This window comes from Calonectris borealis, chromosome 12 (genome assembly GCF_964195595.1).
Source record: "Calonectris borealis chromosome 12, bCalBor7.hap1.2, whole genome shotgun sequence".
In the NCBI taxonomy this organism is placed as follows: Eukaryota; Metazoa; Chordata; class Aves; order Procellariiformes; family Procellariidae; genus Calonectris; species Calonectris borealis.
Window position 1 is genome coordinate 15,049,264 of NC_134323.1, and position 25,566 is coordinate 15,074,829.

The 25,566-nt window shown below is 36.2% G+C and overlaps 1 protein-coding gene across 1 annotated transcript in view; it reads left to right on the plus strand.

Annotated features, from left to right (window-relative positions):
* Window positions 1-11,976: 11,976 nt before the first annotated feature.
* CDH8 (cadherin 8) overlaps window positions 11,977-25,566 on the plus strand; it is a 140,556-nt gene continuing 126,966 nt past the window's right edge. The window contains exon 1 of the mRNA XM_075161449.1: window positions 11,977-12,423. Coding sequence (XP_075017550.1) covers window positions 12,172-12,423 — 252 coding nt within the window. The 5' untranslated portion in view covers window positions 11,977-12,171. The remainder of the gene's footprint in view (window positions 12,424-25,566) is intronic.

Below are 25,566 nucleotides of genomic sequence, written 5' to 3' on the forward strand. Positions count from 1 at the left end.
ATATAGAACTTGTTACAAGTAAGAACACACAATCAGCCATGGATATCGATTTAGGTCTATTACCCCTTGAAGTACTTCCTGAATTTTCTTTCTATTTCTTCTTGCACAGTTCCAGATTTCATCTTTTAAAATCTTCATTTCAGAAGACCTAAGTGCCCTACAGACTTTAGCTGGGACATTTTCAGGCGCTTGCTGAAATTAGGGGCCTGGAACCCACCCACTCGACCCTTGATACGTACAGATAATTTCATTTCCAAAACTTGAGAGACTTTCAAGGGGGGAAAAAATACTGACCTCTAAGTTTATGAACAAGAAGGAAATGTGAATGCGTACTTTGAGCTCTTGGTGCTGCAGATCTCTAATTGATGATTATGCATACTCTGTAACAAAAAGCAACTGCTCGTGCTACGTAGTATAAACAGTTATTTTTATAGTATATCCAATAACCATAAGATACTGAATATCTTAGCAGTATTCGTTTTCTACTCTGTTTTCCATTTTGATGTTATTAGAGCCTGACCTTTTGGATATACTATTAATACTGACAATTGTATGCTTACAGTATACACTATAGTTTTATCATAAGAGTCTTTCAACTATGATTTTAAAATAACACAAACTAAATTCTTTCAGTGGGAGGGAAATGCTAAGGCATTTTAAGCATCATCACTACCATAAGATCGCATCAATAGAATTAAATTAGATGATGGAAACTCAATGTTTTTCTTAGTGTTGTTGTCATAGAAAAGGTGGCTCACTTCATAGCTTTCTGAACATAACTATTTGAGCAGTAGATAGACATAGAACAAAATAAAGTCCAATTTGAGATTTCAAATGTGTGTGTATATATATATATTCCCTCCCCTCCCCCTCAGATAGACCCCTTTGTTCTGGAATCTGTTCAGCACGTTTCTAATTTTGTCATCCAAGTAAATAACATCAACACAGTGATATTTCAACTATATTAATAAAATTTTGTTCCCGAAAACCATTGGGTACTAATGGCATCTGAAGTGGTAAGTGCAAGCTGAAAAGGAAAGATGATTTCTGAACCACTATCAACAGATAGAGTTTAAAGCATCTGACTCCACGGAGGAGACTGATTTCTACCTGCCTGAGTCATGAGAGTAGCCTTTACTCATGAGTTGCAATGATAATACTCATAGAGTTGATTTTCCAAGGTGCTGAGCATGATGTGTCTTGTGAAAATCATTTGCAATTGAGAATGATCAGCACCTTGGCTTGGACTTGAAATTAGTAACATCAACCAGTCCTATATCTGAGTAAGTGAAACCTTCCATGAGAAGTGTCTGCTGTACCCTGCAGTGTCTAAGTCATAGACAAGCTCAGAAAGGTGTTTCTCAGTGTGTCTTGCTCAGGTCTTTGCAACTGGATGTGGGAGTTCAAAACATTATGAAAGCAGGCAGTCTTGGCAGTCGTTAGTTCACAGTTTCAACTTTCTGCTTTAGTATACATTCGGTCGAAGTAGCTTACTCCTGGGAAGCAATGCTCAGCCTAATTTGAGGAACTCGGATAACCATTTAAATCCATTTCCTTTGCAGTTGCTGGTTATCATAATCATATACATGTGTATATTTTATATTTTTATGGGGTTTTAATATATATATATAAATCATTATATCGAAGCCCCTAAATACTAATGCAAATGGACTGTATGCATTCAGAGGTAGTGCAATTCATTAGTTGAGTTTTGCAATTGAGCAACACTTTAGATGTGAACCTCCCTTATGGATTAAATGTAACAGCTATGATTGCCTTTAAGTAACAGATCATCAGAACTTAATTCTTAATGTCACTGAAGTTTAGATTGAGTTCTGTATTCTAGTTTGTGGGCTTTATTTTTTGTGCATTTCCAAAAGTTAAATTAAAACAAACAAACAAATAAATAAAAAACACCCCAAAAAAAAACCCTCAACCTGGCAACTGCAAAAGAAATAAGTTTCATGTTGGAGGACCCTAATTCTTTCCAAACAACTCATTTAAGTTGATGGTAAAACTGCCATCAAATTAAATGATGCAAAAATAAAGACCCTCACTTCTAATTTCATATATTTCAGCAAAAAAGATTTGAGTAGGTTTACTGCAGCAGTACTGTATGTAGTTAAAAAAGTCCAGTTATGTTCATATTTTTTCCTTTTTAAAGATTTTTTTTAATGTACACACACATTTATGCGTATGGCTAGAAAGTTTATATAGCTTTCACTAAATCATGATGACCAGTCATAATTTTATATTCTTAATCAGAATATGTGTGAGGAAAACTTGTGAGTTTTTCCTTAATTATTAAGTTTTGTTTACTTATGTAGAGAATACCTAATATTCTTTAAGGAAAACCAACGAAAATGAAAGCTCTGTTGTATATCAAAAAAAGACTGAAAAAGAAGCCCAGAAAGCAAGATATTTATGTCCTCCATTAATATTTAAACATTTTCAGCAAGTACAGGATAAGCACATCCCAGCTGCTGAAACTCTCATGATAAACGATGCCCTAGGCAGAGCATGGTTAACACCTAATTCTCAGTCGCAGGCCAATCTGTTTGCCTTTTTATGAGCTTTCTTCATGTTGTGCACAACTTGCCTTTTTTTCCCCTCTCCCCTTTAAAAGTGATATAGGTCTTCAAATTATGTAATACACCCTCGTAAAAATGAGCATCGGTTTGAGAGATGAGGTTGGCATGAGCTGAAGCTATTAAATCTATATGTAATGCAGTTCTATTTTAGTCAAAGGAAAATGGCTTTAATCAGTCGACTGTAAAGAATAAAAATGACTTCAGTTCATTTCTTCCTCTTACTATAGAATGAAAACAATGCAGATACAACTATTTTTGTCATGTTTAAGTTTCTGGACCACCTTGGTTGTTCAAACAGATTTTGACTTTCTTCCCTCTCTGCTTTGAACCTGCATCATGAGCATAACGATGTGAGGTGAAGTGATGTTTTTACACACATCAGTGGAGTATCTGACTCCCGTAAACTCCAAAACAAATCTTTTTTCTAAGTATAAGAGGTTGAAAGGGAAGTTTGCAAATACCTTTTATTCTACGGTAGATCTTAAAAATAGCTATATTGTCATTTTAGCGTCTATTCTTTTGGTATCAGCTGTCATGAAAAAGAAAAAAAAAAAACAACAACAAAAAAAACCCACCAGCCCTAAAATGTTGTAGATACTCATTCTATTGGAGAGGAAATGCAATCAAACAAGTCGTATTACTTCAGCTGCAAACTGTGGAGCATGTACTACTCCTACTGTCCTGTGTCGGTACAATGTCTAGCACAGTTGGATTCATGACTGGAATTCCTGAGCACTACACAATGCAAGTAATAATAAAGTAGAAAAAATAGTTTGGAAGTGCTAACAACACACTTCCTGGGTTTTTTTAAATGCATTCTGGTTCTGTAAAGTAGTGAACACTTCTGGAAAGACTGACAGCTTTATATACAAAGTATCAGAGCCTTTGCAGCTTTAAAGTTGGCCCATGTTGATTTTGCTATCAAAGAGCAACAAAAATATCCCCAATAAGAAATTCTATTGATTCTAATAGAAGTTAAACAATAAGCATGACATCACAGGGCCAGGATATTCTTTTGTTTTTTTAAAAAAAAGGATTTCTGGAAGTAAATATATAAGTATAAAAAAAGATTTAAGTAGTCACTTAAAATAGACTTTCTAGATATGATATTGTGTTAAGCAATCACAGAATAACGGACAATTTGTTACGATATATTACTTTGATTAAAGAAGATATATTTCAATGTGATGTACATATCATTTTTTCTTTATCCCAAAGCATTAGTCAAATTGTGTAATGACCTATATCCTGTAGCCTCATCTCTAGTTCAGAACACCAGTCGTGGCGTTTCCTAGTTAAAGCAAAAGAGTAAGGAAACTAAGGAAGAGGAATTTATCTTAGAAAAGCTTTTCTAACCCTTCCTTCCCTCTGCCTCTGAAACAGACACCTAAAATGGAAGTAACCTGCTTTTCCTAATAATAATCTTATAGATAGATGAATAAATCCCCCAATAAATATTAAAGGTCTAAATACTGAAGAAACTGTTGCATTTCTGTACCTGCATGTGTATTTCTGCATGGCTCTATTTCCTCAGTGGAAGTGTATGGATTCCATCAGCTATATGTCCGATGCAAAGACTGATGAAACTTTGCTTGTAACAGTCCCTCAGTATTTGACACAAGCTTAAAAACTCACTTAATAACCTAAAGAACTGTTCAGAAGTCTTTAACTATAACTGAATTACTCTGTGTGTGGCGGGGGGGACAGACCATCTAAGACCAAAAGAGAGAGGTAGTTACTATTGTTGCTGAAGTAAGTAATTCTTTATATAACTGCCTTTGATTCTTCAAGCAGCCATAAGCAAATTGCCACATGTAATATATCAAAATAAACTTGGACAATTGATTTGCACCTGTATTGGCAGGATCCTCTTCTGCACATCTCTGACAGCACAAAGTATACTTCAAGTGTATGTCACCCTGCTGCTATATAGCAGAGTTAGCTTAACATTTCCCATCTCATTTTCCTTCCTTTGAAATTCCAGGTGCTTGGCCAAAGGAAAGGATGTGTGGATAATGCTTTTCTGTGTTACAGTTAACTCCAGGTGACATAACAGTCCCTTAAAATCACTGTAAGTCAGTGAAATTTAGAGCAGCTACAAAGTATAATTATGATTTGGGGCAATGCCTAGAACATGCATGGCCCAGAATCTGGCTGCTGGCTCGTTGCCGTTTTCAGCCCCTCTCCCCTGTGTGGTGGTGTGTTGCTCATGGTCAGGATCACCGGGAGTGCCCCTCCTGACGGAGACTGTTCTCAGAACAGCACATCAAACTGCTGCCTGGCTGCAGCTGAGGCGGTGGGAGAGGTTTACACCCCTAAAATCTGCCAGCATCAATGAACAGAGCTGCAACAGATTGCCATGGTTATATACTAGGAGTCCATCAGAGTTTTATTTAAGTAGTTTCACTGTCCCTAATTGCTTGTTCTCTCCTCTTTTCCAGAAGTTATCCTCCACTCAGTTTTGTTGATTCAACTATTTGTCTGACTGCTCTCTAAGGCATATAGTCAAACTTCATATGCTCTTTGGCAGCACAGCTGTTTTTTAAAACTTTCTGTTGTTGTCCTGTAGTTTATGGGCTCTTTAGTTGTGCTGATGCAACTGCTTGTGCAGCCATGCTGTAAACTAGATCAGTGCAATGATCTGGGTTATAAACTTGAAGGAAAAGACTTCTTGAAACAGGGGTTTGTTGCAATGTTTTTTTTAAACCCACATTTCACTGATCTGGCTTACAGTGTTGCCTTGCAAATAGCACAAGTGCAGGGATAGTGAACTGCAGTGAATAAAGGAATGGGAATGAAGAATTATTGGAAACATACAGCTGGCATGTTGTGGTGACAGGGGGACAAGAACCTCTTAAATTAAAATTGCTCTTGGTGGAAGAATAGCATGAGCAATGGCCTAACCCAGCTCTGTCAAAATGATTTGGTTTAAAAAACACCTTACTATTAAAAGCGTTTAAGTTAACAAGATCATTTTGACAGAACTGGGTTAGGGAGTGACTACACATACAGTTATGCCGGCAGATAAAGGAGGCAGTAAAGTCTAGCCGGGGCATGCAAGTGGCACTTTGCAGTGGGCACTGTAACCGTGGTCTTAGCTACTGCCATGTAGCATGTCTGATTACAGCCTCAGTCCCTCTTCATCTCGCAGTAAGGTGGAGAATTGCTTTTTAATTTTAATTTTTTTGGGGTATGTGAGTAATCTTTGCACAAACGAGTAATCCACTGAAGAATAATAGTTATTATTTATGGCAAGAAGTACTCATTCCTTTGCAGCAGAAACATGAGAATGCTGCCTTATCCAAGGTAATTTAAAAATCAAGTTCAGGTACAATATAATGGATATGTACTGGAAACAGGATGAGTATGTAGCAAAGTTACGTCGGCGAGGATGACATGATTATTTATTGGTTATGGTGTCTTGATAGTTCTATTCTGATGGTCTTTGGTTTTGTTCTGCTTTAACAGCAAATTAAAATCCTTACCACAGTTCTCTTATGAGTAAGAATTATTCCTACAAGTGAGACTGGAATGCTAAGGGGTGCTAAGGCCTTATATTTTTACTGTTGAAAACTTAAGGTTTTATTGTGCTGCCAAAAGAGGATCAATGAAGGAAAGATAATTGTGCTTCCCATAGTGGGAAGGCTTTGCATTATGTTGCTGCTATTGACGGAAAAGGACCCTGTCTGAATCCTTGAGAAATGGGACTAGGAAGCATAAGTGGTAGTATAGCCAATACCTGCAGTAGTAAAAGTAAACCTAAAGAGCTTAAGGAACAGGAAGAACAGTGTGAAGCCAAAAAAACCCAAAAAGATGCTCTAGGTACTGTAGGGACAAAAAAACCAGGAGGGAGAGAAATGGTCAGAGGTAAAAAAAAAAAATAGTAATTTGAACAATAACAAGGAATTTGCTTGGATGTTAACAAAGGAAACACTAAAAGGTATAAAAGACCTATACCTGCATACAGGATGTCAAAATGGATCCCAAGTTTGCAGACCTATTGACAGGTGAAGTACAATACCTGATCATGAGCTGTGGGAAACCTGTGATAGTGTAAAGAGAAACTCATTGTTGCTTAATGAATTCCAGATCAAGGAACTCACAAGATGTAAATTTTTGTCAAGGACACCTGATTAACCTTTCTATTTTATTCTCCTAACCTATATTAAAACTATTACCCACAGCTCTGTTTTGCAGGAATAAGGATCCTTCTTTCTGCCAGAAATTAAATTAAATTCATTCTTCTGGACACAAAAGCCCACGTGGGTCGGGTGGAATTTTGAGGCTCCAAAGGAAGCATGCAAAATACACAGGCTCTCTGCCTGCTGTCGCACAGCACTAGTTGGAACTCTCTAGGTGACCAGTAAATGAACGCCTTTTATCAATTATTTGAGGCTGCTTGTATTGTAATGCGGATTTGCTTATATTGAATTAGCATCAAAGGTAGAGATTATGCATAAAGATGTCTAAAACATTTTTAATAGAACTCCTTTATTGTATCGTTTACCTCCTCATGTTGTGGCAGTTTGATATCGGTCTTCTGAATTTATGCTGAAGGGGTCGTTTAGTGTACAAAATATAAAAGATCCTGAAAATTCTACCAGAAGAACCTGCTTTAGGTAAAGATCACCAACTTTTGTTTGGCATCTCTAGTGTAACTTCTTTAAATAAACCAGTACTTCAAGTTGTTTTTTTTTACTTAATAACAGTTGTTTAGGAATTGATAAAATCCACCCTAATGAAATAGTGAGGTTAAAGGGCTTGGCTGTTGGATATCATCACTACGAGTGATAAGGTAAATGCAGAATGAAATAAAGAAAAAACTTTGTCGTAATTCTTAAGACAACCCTCCATGCCTCTTGCATGAAAAAACACTTGAGTGGCTCTAAAATCTTTTAAAGTAAGATCATGGTGTAAATCAATGCACTAGCATTGTAATAAAGTGGTTTACTTGACCAGATAGATATTCTGAGGTTTGAAACCTAAAAATAAATTGATCTTTTTAAAGCTTTTTATGATCCTACTTTGCTTCTTTTTCAATAAGAAGTTTATATATTAAACTACTTTTATTAACTTTATTAATCTTTTTAACAAATCTACTGCATTCCAGTGTTCACCTTTTAAAGCTACAAGATGATTCTAAAATAATTGTAACAAAATTAGTTACTTCAGAGATGCTGGCCATATACAAAATGAGAACTGTCATCAGTTAGTATATCTACTGTAACTATCTACTGCCATACCTGGCTCTAACTTTATGCAGGCAATTAACTCATACAAGTAACCTACATAGATTTTAGTTTCAAAAGAGGTTGCAATGTATATTACATTAATTTCTGAAGTTGGTATGCTAGCTATGTTCTAGTGTTAGGTTATAAACTTCTACTTCATTGTAATCACCTTTTGTGTTTAGTTGTATAAAACTTATGCACTCTATAGCCTAGAGTTGTACGAGTAGTGCTCCAAGATGCATGTTCCTGTTAATAGAATAATATTTTTCTAAAACCGTATCAGCACATACAGTAGGTGGAAAACAAACCACTCGGCTTTATCTGTATTTCTCTATAGGTTGTGCATGGAGAACCAAATTTATGAATACAGTCTTATGTTTTTGAAACATGACAGTTATCTGAATCTGTGCTACCTGACATAATGTCCCATTTTCTTTCATCTATTTGCTACATTAAAGAAATTATTTATATTTTAAATATCACTTTCCCCTCTCAGGGATGAATGAAGAACTAAAGCTGTTTTGTAAACAGCTTTGCTGGATTAGAGTTGTATCTATAGTGGTATATATCATACACTATACAGGGAAACCACTTAGAAGAATAGTGAAGTGTTGTTAAAGAAAACAGCCCAGGGCCATTTGAATACATGGAAATTCAAAGCAAAAATTACGCTTTATGAGGGTAATCTTTACGAGGGTAGAAATCTTTCTGAGGGTAGAAATACACTCTTTAAGGGGCATGTGCTTGTCCTCTTTTGGTTGCTTAGCAAAAGGTAGTTCTGGCTTTACTGGAATAATTTTGCTGTCATTCCATACTCACCTCTTCTTTAGACCCTGGCATAATATAAGGAGAGAAAATGCTACGGTGCCTCACCTGCTAGTCTTTCCTGATTGCCAGCTCTCCCTTTACACGTGGCTTTTTAGTATCATTGTAGTAGCCTGATTCAGTATCCATATCAGTTTCTCCTACATATCTAATCCAGAGGATTATAATTTAACTACTAGGCATTTCTTGATTTTCATATTAGCCAATATGAAAATTGCAGGGCCAAGTATTTAATAATGCCTTCCATGAGCTCCCAACCACATACATGGTGTTCTGCTCCAGGAATGGAGAAGAAAATTCATTTCCAAATTTGGTAAAGAAATCTGGGGACAGTACAATCTCCATGTGTTGCACAAAGTAAATACCAAGATTCACTGGTAGAGCAGTGAATCCCAAACGAGTACGTTTCTCAAAAGGCTCCAGCAGTCTAGGTTGAATTGTAGAGAAATTTATCCAGCTCTACTGTTACACACTGATCATGTTCCCCTGCAGTACACCGATATATGCAAAAGCCCCATCAGTTTTTTTCTTTACCCTGCACTGCCTCACACTTGCCTAACTTTTCTGTCGGTACGTGAGAACCTCGCAGTTTTGTGTTCACTGAGCTTGCATAACTGTACTCTTCACCGGGTTGTTTCATTGAGTTAGGTTTAATCACATCGTATGTGCATTACTAGTATTTTTGGTGTGCTTTTGACTCTTGTTTGCCTTAAGGTATTACTGAATAAGGAGCCGCTGTGAGGACGGTCCAGTCACAGTGAATCTTACGCAGTAGTGCTAGTGGATAGGACCTAAATTTGATTGGAGTAAGTGAAGAGTAACAGGCAGGAGATCTGGGGGAGGAACTGAGGAGGGATGCGCTGAAATGAAAGTGCTTGCCAAGGATTCAGAGTGGCAGTCTGAAAAACAAATATCCTGTTCTTTCTTCAAACAAAAATGTTTCTGTGAGCATCGTATTGTTTTATCTCATTTATTTCATCTCTTTTAGAAGGCAGCCTGTGTAGATTAATTAGGAATTGTTTTCAAAAAGCTTCTTGAATATGAAAAGAAGTGCTTTACTTCATTATTATTTGGTCCTGTGAGTAAAAAGAACTATACCAATTTGTACTAGAAGAGTAAGAAAGTCAGTCATGGCCCACTTGGGTTCTTTCTAAGGCATTATTGGACAAAGGTGTAACGTAGTATTCTCTTTCTGGTGGACTTCTATTTCTGGGTCAAAAATCATTTTGTATATAAAAACTGAAAACTCAGCTACAGAAAAGGACACTCAAGTTAGGTTTTCAGTTTATGCCCCCAGTTTTGCATTTAATCCTGGATAGTGTTTGAAGATGATGTCTCTTACTCTGTTTTACAGTGGTTCTACTTCCCCTGTGTTTCAGTTCTTGCTCCATTGAAGAAACCAGAAAAATCTGTCCCCTGGCAGACACACCCGCCCACAAGTCCACTCACATATGCACAAGGATCCCATACAAACAAGCTTAACTGCTTTCATTGAAAGTTTGGCTGTTGTTCTCTTTTGGTAGCTTCTACTACTAAACACGCCCCAGGAAATCTGTCTTCTTAACACGTGCCAGAAATCAGCAGCAGTAACCTCTGTTTAATTTCCTAGACTGAAGAGGATTTTCAGAGGGTGACTTGACAGACCCTTCCCATCAAGCAATTAGACTGCTTGCTCCCTGTCCTTTTCCCTTTTCTGGGCTTGAGAGAATGCCGAGAGATTGAAGGCATCTTTTGCTTCCCTCGCATTTTTCCCAACATTTCATTGCAAGAGCATACTGTATTCTCTGATTCCTTTCTTTCCATCTCAGTTGGCAATGAGGCCTAAATGATGTTTCTAAGCCACACAGTTACTTCTGTAATGGATATTCACCTCATTCTTGATGCATGGTCAAAGCACTGCGCTATTAGCCTACCATTCTTCCACGCTACTTGAGATACTGAGTTTTAGTTTGATAACAGCTCTTCTCCCCTTTTAACAAGACAAGTTTCTCACTGTTTCAGATTTTCATGCAACAGATTTCACAGTTGCTTTGGCAATTACTGCAGTTTAAAAAAAATACTTTTTACATTGTTTGCTTTTAAAATAACAGCTGACTTTTACTGGTGTTATTCATGTTTTCAGATATTTTCTTCCATGAGTGTGTATAAGCCTAAAAAAAAAAAACTAAAAACAAAAGCAAAAAACCAACAAACCTACCCCTCCCCCCCAAAAAAAACCAACTCAACCCCCCAAGATTTTTTTATAGACGTGCAACACCATTTTAAAATGGAAAAAACCAGCCTAAGACACAGTGTAAGCTTAAGAGTAGACATTTGTACCTATCTTGTATATCGTAGTTTCTCATGAGATTGATTGGATATGAATCAGTCAGAGAAAATGTATCAGGAATCTTTTTGCATAACTCCAGCCTCATTAGAGTAGCTGTGAGGCAGCCCTTCTCCCTGAGCCATGTCCCATCTATCTTTCCAAGTGATCCATGGCTGCATTTCAGCTTTTGCCAATCACTGTGGCATTAGCAAGCCCTACTATGTTAACTTGCTTGTCCGTTTCAAGGAGTATTTACACTGAGATGAAACCTGATGTGGCCTTCTAATGCGTGAAAGGGTGGGTGGGGAAAGAAAAACAAAATGCTCCCAGTGTCCATCCAGGAAAATGTCTTTGAAATAAAATCTGACTGTGTGTTTTCTCTGAAAGTGAGAGACACAGACTTAGAGTCCTTAGTGCAGATGTGCATAAATGAGCTTACTTAGGTTCTGCTACTGGTCTGGTTTGGGCATCATGGATTTCACAGTGGACTTACCAGTCCTATTCCTCTGCTGGGCTGTGAAGGTTTTGCTGAGCTCTATGCTGCTGCAGCTAGATGATTACTGAAATGAGAATGTACTGCTGGAGCCTTGTACACTTACAAGAAGTTTTGGGGTTTCTTTTCTTGTGGAGGAAAGGAGGGTAAGTCTGTATGCAAGAACATTATTTTGTTTGACTTTTATTATTTGACATGCTGAGTGTTTATAGTTGACTACATAAAAAGTACAGGCTAGCAAGAAGGCCAGGATCTTCTTCAGAGTCTAAGATAAACTGCAAGTAAAATGTTTTCCTGAGTGTGTGTAATCATTTATCTGGGTCTTCTCTCACTATTTCAGGCAATGAAGGGAATTCACAGAATCACTTAATGTATTTTTTTAACCTATTTAATATGCACTAATATTATGTACTACAAATTTAAAACCTAATACAGCTTGTTTATGATGTAAAAGTAAATAAGATCTTTCAGAGTGCTTTCCTAAGCTCTTTAGTCACTGATTTGACCTTTTTTTTTTTCACCCACCAGGAATCTTTAATGACTGGAAAACTCAATGGATCATGTTTTTATAATCTAAACTATTTTTACGTTGACTGTGCTGTAAACACATGGAGGAGCTGTAAGTAAATGTTCTGTACTGCATGATGAATTGGATTGCTACAGTCTGGAGGAAAGCAAAATAATAATTTCATTTCTGTGGTGATTTGCGTAGCTTGTGGTACAATGCCAGAAAGACTAACGGAAATGCTTATGGATACATGGACTCCATTAATAATATTATGGATTACTGTCCTTCCTTCCATTTATATGGCTCCAATGAATCAATCTCAAGTACTACCAAGTGGATCCAGCACAGGACTAAAAAGGCTAACTGAAGAACAAAGAGTTTTGAACCGTTCCAAGAGAGGCTGGGTTTGGAATCAAATGTTTGTATTAGAAGAATTTTCTGGACCTGAACCAATACTAGTTGGCCGGGTAAGGCAAGATTTGTTTTTTTTCTCTGAGTATGTAAATGTATAGCATGCGAAGGTCTTCAGGCTAAGAAATTCAAATTTGAGGTACTCTGTTATTCTGAAATTCTCTAATATCCACACATTTGTGCTTTAAATGTACTTCATTTTAAGGATATGGTTTCCTAGTTAGCTAACCTGCTATTTACAACAAAATTATACATATTCTATTTGACGAAAATACACAAGCATGTACACATCCTTTCTTTAATATCATTAGTCACCACTCTTCACCTCTGTCAATTGAAGATTTTCACCAAAGCAGCTTTTTGTAGTATGTTCCTGTTCATTCAAAATATGTTCGTATTCATTCATTCAAAAAGCTTGTTACACCTATAGGTCATTTTCTATCCTCATCCTGATTACACAGAAGTTATTTTTATGCTCTGAGAATTTTTAAAAACAAAACCAAAAAGGGAAGTGCGGTATATACAGCAAATTACAAGGTACTAGTTTATAGGGAGGTCCTGATATGCACACATATGAAATAACATTATTGCCACGGATTTTGTAATTTACTTTCCAAGTTAGGAAGATAACACAAGGAAAATTATCATGTTTTTCTATGTGTCCTAGCTTGCCTGTTTCCTTAAACCTTTGATTGTTGCCATGTATTAGCTTATTCTGTAGCTCAGTGTATTACCCCCAGTCAGTGAATCAGCCTTGTACTTTCTCTAAAAAGAGATCATGGGCCATCTGCATTCACCAGGAACGAATTAGCTTTAGAATTATTCTTGGAAAAGAATTATCTGTTCCTAAATGCATGTTTAGCCTATAGCGAGTAGTTGTAAATACCTTGATTGTTTATCACTACAGTTCAGTTCTCTTTGAATAACTGGGTACGTTATTGTCATATTACCTGGCTACTGAAATTGAGTAAAAAAATCTAGAGAACAGAAATTACGGATATTAGTTAATTTCATGATAACTTTGGAAACTCTCTGGGTAAATGAATAGCATATAGTATAATACAGGGACTGTCAATAGCTATATCTATTATTGAAGAGAACACAGATCAAGTGCATTCCTAAATTTTCTCTAGTGTAGCCACTTTTCAGTCGAAACTTAAGGTCAGAAGGTGTAATGAGCTTCATATCCAGTGACTTTTGAGCGCTGTGTTAATTTATATCCAGTGTTATATATCTGTTCTCATTTGTTTTTCTGTGGTTAGTAACATATCTCAATATCAGTGAGATAGGGATATCCTTATTTCAGATCTTAAAATATTTTATCCAACCCATTCTTTTTAGAATATTTTTGTCAAGCTTTTAAAATTATTTTAGGTTGCTTTTGCATAGCTGGGGAGAATCCTGAGTTTGTATTTTGTAGTACTTTGATTTTCAGAGTCTATCCAAGTCTTAATATTTCTACAATATTAGGTTTTTTTGGTGGATGTAATATCCTGAATTGTTCAAGTCATTAGTGAATAGAAGTGGGTGGGTTAAACTAAGTCAAACCAATAAAGACATTATCCCATCTTCTGCTGGCATTTTGAATAGAATTAGCTACTCTAAAATGCTGTGACAATCTATTTGTTGAGACTGCTGCATAATTAAAACAGTGCATGAAATAGAAGGAAACAAGCAAAAAGTGACATTTGCTCCCATAGGGAGAAATCCTTGATTTATTCATGAAAATGGCTTAAAATATTCTTGTAATTCTTGTCTGTATTTTTTCACTCTTTCCAGAAAAATTATCTGGATTTCTGACTTATTTTTCTTTCCTAAGGTTTACGATTACTATGGGCGCTTTCAAACTCTGCTGTAGTCAGTGGGAACAGAGGTACTCCACTTCTTTCAGAGCTGCTCTTAATCCTTCCTGGCTATAAAAAAACAGCAACTCCCTCAATTATAGTTCTTGGCAATCCTTCCCAAAACTTAAAGGCGTACAGAATGTCACAAGCAAAATGCTCTCCTTCCCCATGAAGTTGGGATATGGTTTGTCCTCTGTCACCCTCATTGGTTTCTTATCCGTTGCAATTTAAAAATAACCTCCTTTTCAGAACTCTCAGTAGATTTGCACTTACCTAGTTCCTCCTCATCTCTTTTCTACTTATGCTGTTCCTCCAACCTCTCAATTTTGCCCCCTGCCAAAGGATCTGCACACTTGAGGTATCTCCTCCATCCTTCATGACTTTCTTTATCAACTGTTTTTCTGCTCTATGACTTACCTTGATTTTCTTTTTTTTTTTTTTTTTTTTTTGCCAGACTTTGAATGAAGAACATTCTGTAAAATACAATATAGTGAATTAACGTAGGGTGGCTTAATGTTGTGGAGAGAATGGTACCAAACACATATGCCACCTATTTGCTGCATTTTCTGGACATAGATGTGCTTTTGTGCCATTATAAAGGCAGTGTTGCTTGTATGTGCTTTTTACATGTTCAAAGTACTAGTATAATCTCCAAACAAATTTATTATTTGACAGTTAATTGCTTCCAAGGGAACATTTTTTAAGCAAATTTAATTATGTAGGTTTGGTTGCAGTTTTTGTCTCTTTCTACGCTATTGCAGAGTGCATATGGTACTTTTGATAGACATGTATGATTTGTACAAACATATAATTAGGTGCTCTAGATAGTAAATACAAAAATAAGTTTTAGCACAAACAGAAATAATAGACACACAAGCAGAATTTGATGTATGTTCTCAAATATACCTTTAAAGCCTACTGAAAATTCAGCTCTTAAGAACTGCTCAGAATAATATTGATACTTAAATAATGTTTTTCATGTCAGTGAGTAGAAAGGCACGGAGTAGAAGCATGTGATTCTAACGGAATTGAAAAGTACATCAGCAAAATAAAACAGAAAATTGAGATTAATTATAATAAATATAAACAGAATACAAATAACTTTCTAAATAAAAGCCTGAATATAGAGTCTATGCATGCATTCTGTTAGTTAAAAAGATCTCATACCAAATTTTCTGAAGTACAGAGAAAGTTTAGCAAGACAGGATTTACAGAGATACATAATATCTTTTATTAGGCTGCTCAGTTTTTCCAGGAGAAACAGCTTCTAGGCATGAAGACCCTTCAGAATTTTAAGTGTTGCAATACAACTGCACACTCTTCAAAGGTACTTATTCATTGCTATTCTGCATGAATATATATTAATAAATGCATTCCCAATGTATTTGCTCTAATAAATGATAGAATCTCGGGTGAGACTAATAGGAGGATTTCATGTGACTTCTTTCTTAAAGCGTGGTGGTTTTCTTCCATGACTCGAGTAAAGGACAAGAGAAAATCTTTTGCTTTCATTCTTGAACTTCTTAAAATGAGTTTGAACAATATGCACTTTTAATGTCAATTTTGGTCATATTCAGTAGGATCAAGCTCAAATAAAATAAGCAGCTCTACCTGAGTCCACACATCTGTGAAAAAGTGAACAAATACTTATCTCTTAGGGTGATTTCTGAATTTATGAGATTTCTTTGTAAAATGCTACATTCTAGTTTTTCTTTTTTGTCTGTATTAATATTGCATTTATTTTAACACGTGGTATTGTAATAAATTCCATATTGTTTTGATCTGTACATGTAGAAATGTATATATGCATTTTGAGAAGCCTACAAAGTAACCTTTTTCATGTTCGTGTGACATACTTCAAAAGAGTTTGGTTTTGTTCACAGCAATACAATACAGAAAGATAGATTTACAAATACCCTTTCATACTTCATTTCTTTTTTTTTCTCTTTTTTTTTTTGCTTCATCCATAGAAACAGGTATGTACTTTACAAAGCTACTGCGTCTACTTTAGAAGGCTTCATATATTGCATATTGCTGTCAGCAGTTTGCAGGCCTCCCAGTGGCTGACAACCTCATTCAAGTGTAGAGTGATATGTCTTGTGACACTGCATGCTGTCCCTGTGGACTTGATTAGTTAGATAAAACTTTTACTTGATATATACTGCTGCATTTTCTCAGTCTCCTCTGCATGCATTTACAGCACCATGGCAGATGTGCTGTGAAATCTGTGGTGTAGCAAATGCCACTGTTCTTTCACAGGAGACAGCCACCGAATTCACAATGAAATAGATAATAGAGTTAAAAAGCATTAGGAAACTAGGTTTTGGGTATATCATTGTGGCTCCTGTTTTATGGAACCTGTTATTTGTGATGTTTTAAATGGGATAGGACCTGGTTTAATAGACATTTTTAAGCAAAAACCTGGCATGGTTAATGTGTTAACAGTTGTGGTTTGTAAGTACAATGCATGGAGAGAACAAAAGAAGGTGACAAAAGTTCTTTTTTATTATTATTATTATTCTTTTTTAATATTCCCTGACTTACTACTAAATGAATCAACAGTTAGGTCCAGACAGAAAAAAACACTAACGGTCAGATCAGTGCTGTTTCGGTGATATCACTCCTCTGGCAGTACTCCCCGGTTTCCCCCAGAACCTTCCCCAGACTTTTTTGAATTTACCTATTTCCAGTCCCAAAGTAATAATATATTGCATGTTTTGGACAGAGTCTCTGTGATGAGAGATTTGTAAGATGAGCTGGCTAGGGAAGACCAGCGCCTGTGTCACATGCACCGCTGCTTTGTCATGTCTGTGGCGTGTGGTCGGTAGAAGAGCTGTGCGAGCTCTTGAGAAGTTGTTCTGAAAAGCCTGGATGGGGGAGGAAACCAAACAGGCTGAGAAAGAACGTGGCCAGGTCAACTTTTTAGTGCAATGGAATCTCAGGTAGACATTTTTTATCTGTGACTGCGGAGTTTTTCTTCCTTTCTTCTGACTTACATGGTATGTGTCTTTTCACTCTGTTAAATGCACATATTTTTTGTATGGCTTGCAGGATGAGGGAGCTAGGCAACTTTTGCTTTTTAGAGCAATGGAGGTTTTTCCCTTGATGTATGGGACTTACGTTCAGGCCTTTAGAGGAGAAATAATTTTCCTAATTTTCCTGTAGGAGGAGCAGTAGAGAGTCATCATGTTTTCACAGTTAAGTGCTTCAGGCTGTGCTACTGTAAAAACCGAACCTGGAAATGCAGAGAGCACTTATAAATAGCTTCAAGCTGTATGTTCTACATTATACATGCTTTATGCAATCTTTGATTTCATTGCCAACATACATTTTATCTCTTAACAAGAAAATGATAAAATCTTACTTGTTTAAAATTATAAATAGTTCTGTTGAAGTACAAGTGATACGTATGTGCAAAGTAAACAAGGTTTTAATTAAACAAGTTCTTTCCATACGTTTTCCTTTTTATTCCTGCATTGAGCTTGTGATTATAATGGCTGCCTGAAAATACTGTTGTACACAAGTGTTACAAACCAGAAATGTATATAACTAAGGCTCTCATTACTTTAGGGATGAATTACATGCTGTTTCCTTGAAAGGAAGAAATAATTGTGAAATATAAGTGTAATATAGCCCTAGCACAGCTTTCATAGGGTATAACATGGTCCTACATTAATTCATTGTTAAAGTGTTCACAGTTAGAACAACAGAAATCAGAACACCATATTATATAGATTATCCTCTTTTCCTTCTAACATACACTTGTATGTTTTGTTATCTGTGATTTAAATGCATGCCATAAAATATTCAATATCTGAAATGTTGCAAAGTCAACATTCCTTTCTGAGCCCTAGATTTTTGTTGTTGTTTTGCAACCATAATTATACACTAATTTTCCTACTTATGTTTAATAAACTCCCAGAAGCTGAAATGTATCATTTATTTTTCTACTGTATTCTTTATGGAAAATACTAATTCCCCCTGCCTTTTGTGTGCTTCTGAAGGAGAAGCGATGACTGTTTACTTAATAGAATGGTCCAGTTTACATGGTGTAAATCAGCTTAGTAAGCAGGAGTATAAGTAGCTCCAAGAAAAAACCTTCTTAATTAAATATTGCTGCAAAGACAATAAATTTTATAGAAGCCTGATAAAAGTAGTGGTCTTTAAACAAATATTCCAGAGTCTGCACGAATTTCATCTGTTTCTTTCTGACTAAGTACAAGTTCCAATAAATTTCTTCTTGGAATGTATGAATTTAAACAAGGACAGTTTGACTGAAGTGAGCCAACAGTGTTTACATTTTCTAATACAGTGTAAAAATCATGTCACTGATTTCTCTTAGAGTTAACAAAAAAGACGTATCTTCAGGCTCTAAAATCTCATTTCTGTATATTGCTGGGAGTATCACTGAGTAAGGTTGAACACTTTCATGCTCCCTCATCTCCAGTCTGGGGGCATGATATAAACACAATTTAAGTACAGTCACAGCTTAAAACACTTGTATGTCAGCTAATACAACTGGACTGGTAATAACTTCAAAGAGGCTTTTCATCAGATGCCTCCTCTATTTCTGCCTTACACTATTAAAGCAATAGAGTAAAAAAGTGGCACATACCAGCAGTGCCACTAATGTGGAAAGCACTTAAAGGAATGCATTATAATGTCAAGTTACTTATGAATCCTGCATAGTAAAGGGTCAACCTGCAAAACACCAGGCACCTTCTAGGCTGTATATATTTTCTTTACTAAAGTAGGAACACTTCTATGATGGGATTTGTATCTTAAATTTTAGACTTTATTGACAGTAAGTGTAGAATAACTTCAAAGAGTTGGGTTGGGTTTTTTGTTTAGCTTTTGGGGGAGGGGTTTAGTTTGTTTGGTTGGTTTGTTTGTTTGTTTCCCTTAAAAAAACAGCGGTATATATGGTAGACATGATTACACTGTGTGTGCTTAGGTATTTGTATCCCCTGATGTTACTCTAACATTATTCGCTTAAATTTACTTGTCATGTTTTTCTAAAGACAGAAAGATTTCTCATCTTCTGAAAACAAGTAGCTAACACTGAGAATTTTTTTTGTTTTTGAAGAATTAGAAGCTCGTGTACTTTTGTTCAATATATCGATCTAAACACTTTATCTTTTTCTCAATGAATTGAAATGTTTTCCAAGTATGCATGCAGAATGCTGAAGTGACAATATGAAAAATTAAGTAGAGCCTTCCACATGATATTCTGCAGATGCCCTATGATCGTTTAGTCTTTCCAACATTGCTTTAGTAAATGGTTTTCAATGTCTACCTGCAGGGCCCACCTCTGGTGCTGTCAGGATGCTTCAGTTCCAGTTGTCAATTTAACTACCAATTAGTGCCAATTGTGATGGTAGTTTTTGCTAAAAGTTTGTTCTTTCTGAACTTGACAAACATATTTCCCATACATCACTGAAAAGCTATCAGATAGTGACTTCCCAAAAGTGACAGAACATGTTGCCTTTCGACCAGTAAAGTGAAAGGGTGTATTTATTGTTTTCAGGTCCTGATATGATGTTCCTCGATTTGCAAAGGATTCATGTAATGAAAACCTTAAAAATAATTTTGCATTAAAATGAGAAGTGCTTTGGGACTAATTCCTTTAGTGTTTGCAGGCTTCCAGTAAGAGCTCTGGAGCTGAAGTGGGTGATACCTCATGAACTGAATTACACCTGAGAAAGGCTGGCTTTCTTGCTGGTGGACAGCTCTGTATTTTTAGGGTGTATATACACTTACAGTAATCACAAGAAAAATTAGTTTGCATGTGAAAATAATGGGAAAGAGTTTGCATAAATTTTGTTTCTTCAAAGTCCTATTTTAAAAGTTGATTTCTTTCCCTATTTTAGTAAAGTGAAACAAGTAAAGGGAAGGCATAACATTGTGTTGTGCAACAGACCAAGGGCTTCACAGCTGAGGGTCTTTTGTTTGGTTTTTGATGGGTTTTTTTGGACAAAGCCGGGGATGTTGATGCTGTGCAATTTAGTCTGGATGTGAAGCAGTCAGCTTCATTACAGAAATAATTTGCGGCAATAAGTATTTTAGGTAGTGTTTAAAGGTAACTATTATTTGAAAGTAATGTGTAGGGCATGTGGCATTGAAAATAAATGTAGATAATTTTCCTAATGATATTTAAGCAAATATTTATGTATCTGAGTAGCCTTTTGGTGATCCCTGAGGAACACCTGTAGTGATATAGAGTAATATATAACTTTCCTTTTTCCTGAGGACTCTCTATTAGTGTAAAGATTCCTCTTCCATAATTTCTTTCAAAGCCTTTATTTTACAGTAGTCATGCCAGCAGCTAAGAAAAAGTAAGTGTAGGTCTCCCTGGAGACTATCAATTCCTGAATTAACCGGAGGAATCATTAGGAGCAACTTAAGAAATCCCTTTTCTTGTTTCAGGGTCTGAGCTCAATAACTGTTATGCACCCAGCCCCTGGTGAATAGAAGCAAAGCTGAGGGTTTGTGGTTCAACTGGATGTGCTGCGTGTTGCTGTTAGGTCGCCTCAATGAGGGGGAATGTAGTGAAATAAAAGACTGACTCACAGGGGATCATTGGAGGCAAAGAGCCCGGTTGTAGGCAGAACCCATGAAAGATATTTCTTAGCAGTTCAGAGTGCCCTAGTCATCTGCTGGTTTAAATCCAGAAACCGTATTATCTAATTTATTTTCCCTTGCTGAAAGAACTGCTTGCATACAATAGCAGCATTGTTACCGAGTGAGAAAAGGTGAATTTTAGTATATGCAGAACTGGCGGTGGGCATCCAGACGTGAAGTACACAGAGGATAGAGGAGTTGAACCGAACCATAGCTCTTCTATCACATTATTTTCTAGGGTCATCAAGCTACAAGCATCATTAAGAGCTATGACATGTTACACACCCAAGCTAAGAAGTCAGGATATTAAAGTGAATGGAAAAAAACACCTTATTTTTTAATTAATTTGGGATAATCTGCAACATAATTGATGTGACATGATCCTGTATGTTAAAGAATGATGCAAAAGGCTCAGAACCTGATATTACTCAACTCAAATAGCTTAATGAAAATCTACCATATTTTTACAGAATAAGTTTTCTAAATACAATTACATACTTGCTATTCCCTTTTCACTCCTCCTTTTTTTTTTTTTGAATTTGTCTGGTTTGCAGGCAACCTGTTCTCTAATTATTATACAGTCTAAAGCATTTAATGTAGTCCACTGGCACACTTTGCAATTCCTATTGTCTTGACATACAGACAAGAAAATACAATGTCCGGAGGCAAAACGTTTGTGTTTCTTTCTTCATGCAAAATCATCTGAAACAAGACTTAATGCCAACGTAATATTTCAAATTTGTTAATTTATTTCTGCTAATTAATGGGTCTTGATTATTTTGTTGGATATTCCACATACTTGTTAGAATATTTGATTAACTGAGAGCAGGTGCTGATCTAAATATACAAGGATTTTTAACTTTTATTGAGTTTTTGTATGAATAAACAGACGTTATTTAAATCATTTAAAGCATATACCAGGATTTTTCTTGGCACAAAAAGATTTACAGACAGGATTGAGATTTAAGACATGAGGTTTTTTTAAGGCAATCTGAGCATGGACTTCTTTGTTGTGCGAATTTTTAAAACATTGTACATACTCTCAAACCATACATGGAGGGCATTTTTATAAATGAAACTACAGCAAATGAGGAATGGTACACCAAATATCAGTAAATGTGAAAGCTGTTAATACTGCCATTTGTATTAAGAAGCCTTAGCTAAAATTTTGATCCATTTTGTTGAGTAGGAGACAATTTCTGCTGCAAAGCTGTTACTGTTTGAATAGGATATGCAGACTGTAACTAAGGAAGAAAATATGAACACAGAAAGATGGTGTGGGCAGAGAGGTAATTTTCAATGTCCACAATTATGTCTCAAGTCCATTGCCAGGGGACAAGCTTTCTGATTCTCTGGTAATTTCTATAGACAGTGCTGTCTCCCACTAGCCAGCAATGATATCGCAAGGTGTAAAGACCGAATATTATCGGGAAGTTTAAGAAACCATGTGATTACTTTTCAAGTGCGTGGGACATTCTGTAAGAGATGTGTCTTATGCAATTTATTAATAACTTAAATGTGGTATAACAACAAATATATGTACACTTAAATATATTGAACATAAGGCTTACTGACACGGTGGAGTTATCATACCTCAAAACTAAATAAAGAAAATTACAAACACTCCAAATTGTTAGGCAGAATTAGGCTTCTCGTTCTGTGTAGAAGGCAACTGTACTGATCATCCCATTAAGTAATCATTTTGTAATTGATCTAAATTCTGTCACTCCAGAAGACCACCAGCTAGTTACTGCAAATTACTAATAAGCAAAAGAATGCGAGGGATTGAGCAATATATGTGCGTAAAGAAATATTTGGATTTTTAAGGGAACTTTTTGAGAGTAAATATTTCTATCTAAATCAAATGCATTCTGCACAAATACTGTAATAGACAATTCTCTATGGGACAAAGCCTGATAGATAGTAAAGCAAAATTTTGCTCTACTAGTCAGATTGGAGGCCCACTCTGAGACAATAAGTTCACTGCAGTGCTTTGAATGTGTTATGAAATGTATGTGTTTCATACTTGTAAAGTGGAAAAAAACCATAGTATGACTGAGTCGATATTTATTCCAACTGACATCTCCTATGCAGAATCAGGAATACATTTGTAAATTCTGCAAATTGCAGAAAGACTGGAAACCATAAGAGATATTTTCCCCACGCTAAAACAGGCAAATGTGGCTCCATTTTGTCTTCAGGCTCGGTGTCCAAGGGTAGTTTCTTTGTGAGAGGAAAGCTCTGACGGCACTTTAGGAAGGCGGGTTGTCAGCCTGGAAGAATACAAATACTGACTCATCTGGTAGTCCACTTTGTATTTAGTTCTGAGAACCTCCGCAACACAGGAGGATCTAGGCCGGTGTAGGACAAAGTGACTGACCTCAGGAATCTCTTTTCCTGGTGACCTTCCTGCTGTAATAACCATGATACAGTCTTCAGGCACTCATGTGTTTCACTGTCCCCATGAGACGCTATCAAAAGAAATCTCTCAGGATCATTCATTTGGGAATTCTCAGAGAGACCAATAATCCAGTAATAGTTAATCCTTAATTTATTCTTTTCTCAGCCACTTAATTTATAAATTGCTTGTCCTTATTATGTCCCATGATATGTTCTGTTACAGAGCCTGAATTTCTGCTTTGTGAAGCTGTATGCTTTGCAGTATTGCTTTTAGTTGATAAAAATAATTTTGAGGGGTCCAGCCTTCCAGATACCTTGAATTGCTTCAGATCCAATAGGTCAAATTCCTTCCAAATTTGGTTAGTAAAATCACTAGGCATTAAGACTGTCTTAATGTGCAGCCTTAGATGCAGTTTATGCGGTGTCTGGTGGAGGCAGGGAGATAAAAGAAAGAGCAATGACTACACTGAGATGAAAACTGGTGTGCGTGTGTTGTGCGCATGCACAGGTTGGTACGTGTATCTAAGGGAATATTAAAAAGATTCCTGTTAAGAAGAGGGGACCACAATAATTGGTAGGGTATGTGTTTCATTAGTGAAACCGCTCTTTCTGGAATTAAGTAAGTGTAGGAGCATAAGAAAGCCACAGCACTCACACAGCTTCCTCTCCATGTAGATTGACCCTTGTAATGTTCATGCCCTTTGTCTTTCTTTTAGAAATACTGTTAACCTTTTCTGCAGTGACTGTACCTTCACACTTGATGCAGCAGTATTGTGAGCCGAAATTGAAAAAAAAAAAAGTGCCAAAGTTAATCGTGCGGGGTGTACCAACTTCTGCTCTGCAGCAGGAAAAGAGCTGCAGCTACTTAAAATCCTTTTTTAATAAACTTCCCTATTGATCACACCTGTATTGAAATACTGGATGTGGAAGCTCAAATATTCTTTGCTAGGGCTTCTCAGAAATAATTGAGTGGTTTATTTCATTGGAGAATCAAAAATTGATAATGAGACATACTTTAATTTCTAAAAGTCAGTGTCTTTTGTCATTCTGTACCTTACCTGGATTCTTTTGGAAGTGCAGCTTGCTCACTAGGAATGTGTGAAATGAAATAATTTAAAAGAGAAAACATTCATCCTATGTATTTCTAAATCTCTGTTATTTTCAATTGACTCTTAATATGAAAAATTTCTTCTTAAGCTTGTTTTGAGAGGCATAAAGTGGTTTGGGTGTTAAATAAAAGCCGATATGGTTTCATTTATAGGAACTAATGATGGGCCATCTAAGTAGGAAAGGTATTCTTGTATATAATGTATCACAGCAAAACTGTGGAAAGGTTTGTCCTTGGTACTGTTCTGGCCTTTTATTACAAAGAGCAGGAAGAACAGTCAATAACCACTTATTAATGTTTTTCTCTCTCCTTTATTGTAGCTTTAGGTACATTAGGCTCTCAGTAATTATCTCATTCATAATCCTCTATCACAAGTAATATTTTCTGCATCTTGTGAAACATAATTGGAAAATATTTTCTTTGGATGTACACTATGTCTATTCCCTCTTTAATATAACTTTACCCAAGAGTATCTTGCCTAGGAAAAATGAGCAAGCATAATTTTATACAGGTAATCAAATCTCTCAAATGTTGGCACATTTTCCTTTATCTCCATGGGACCAAAAGCTAACCTTCAAATAGACCTAGGCATTAAAAGAGAGAATTTCAGCACATGATTAGAACTCAAATAAGCTTGTGCAAGGCAACTTGAACAGAAGTGCTATTTTGAGTTATTAGTACCGTATTTCTACTACAGGGTATTCCATTTGATTAATACAGAACTGCAGGGGAATATATGTATTAGTCTAAGTGTATGCGTATGTGTCTTGGTGTGTGTATATATAGATATGTCTAATATATTATTTAAACACTGGCTTATAGCAGGAGATTACTGCCTTTCAAAATGATTCTATATTTTTCCCACTTAGGACTCAAAACCACATCTTGATACAGGTTTTATCTTATTAGGTTGAGCAAAATAAATGTATGGCGGGGGGGGGAAGAAAGAAATCAGCATGTCTTTAGAATCATCTTGGTTGCAGTACACTGTAGAACAGTTAATTTAATCCAAACCTTCTGACATAAATCATGCTGAAGTGGGAGACAATGAAAGCCATACAGAACCTCAGATACAAAGCCAAGGACTGGTTTCAGGCAGAGCAGACACTTTCAAGGCTAATATATGGTAGACCTGCAATGAAACCTTTCAGTCTCTACTTTTGTTGTGGAACTGAACATTCTCATTTCTATTTTCACTCATTTGAGTATCAAGGGTTCTCATGAAT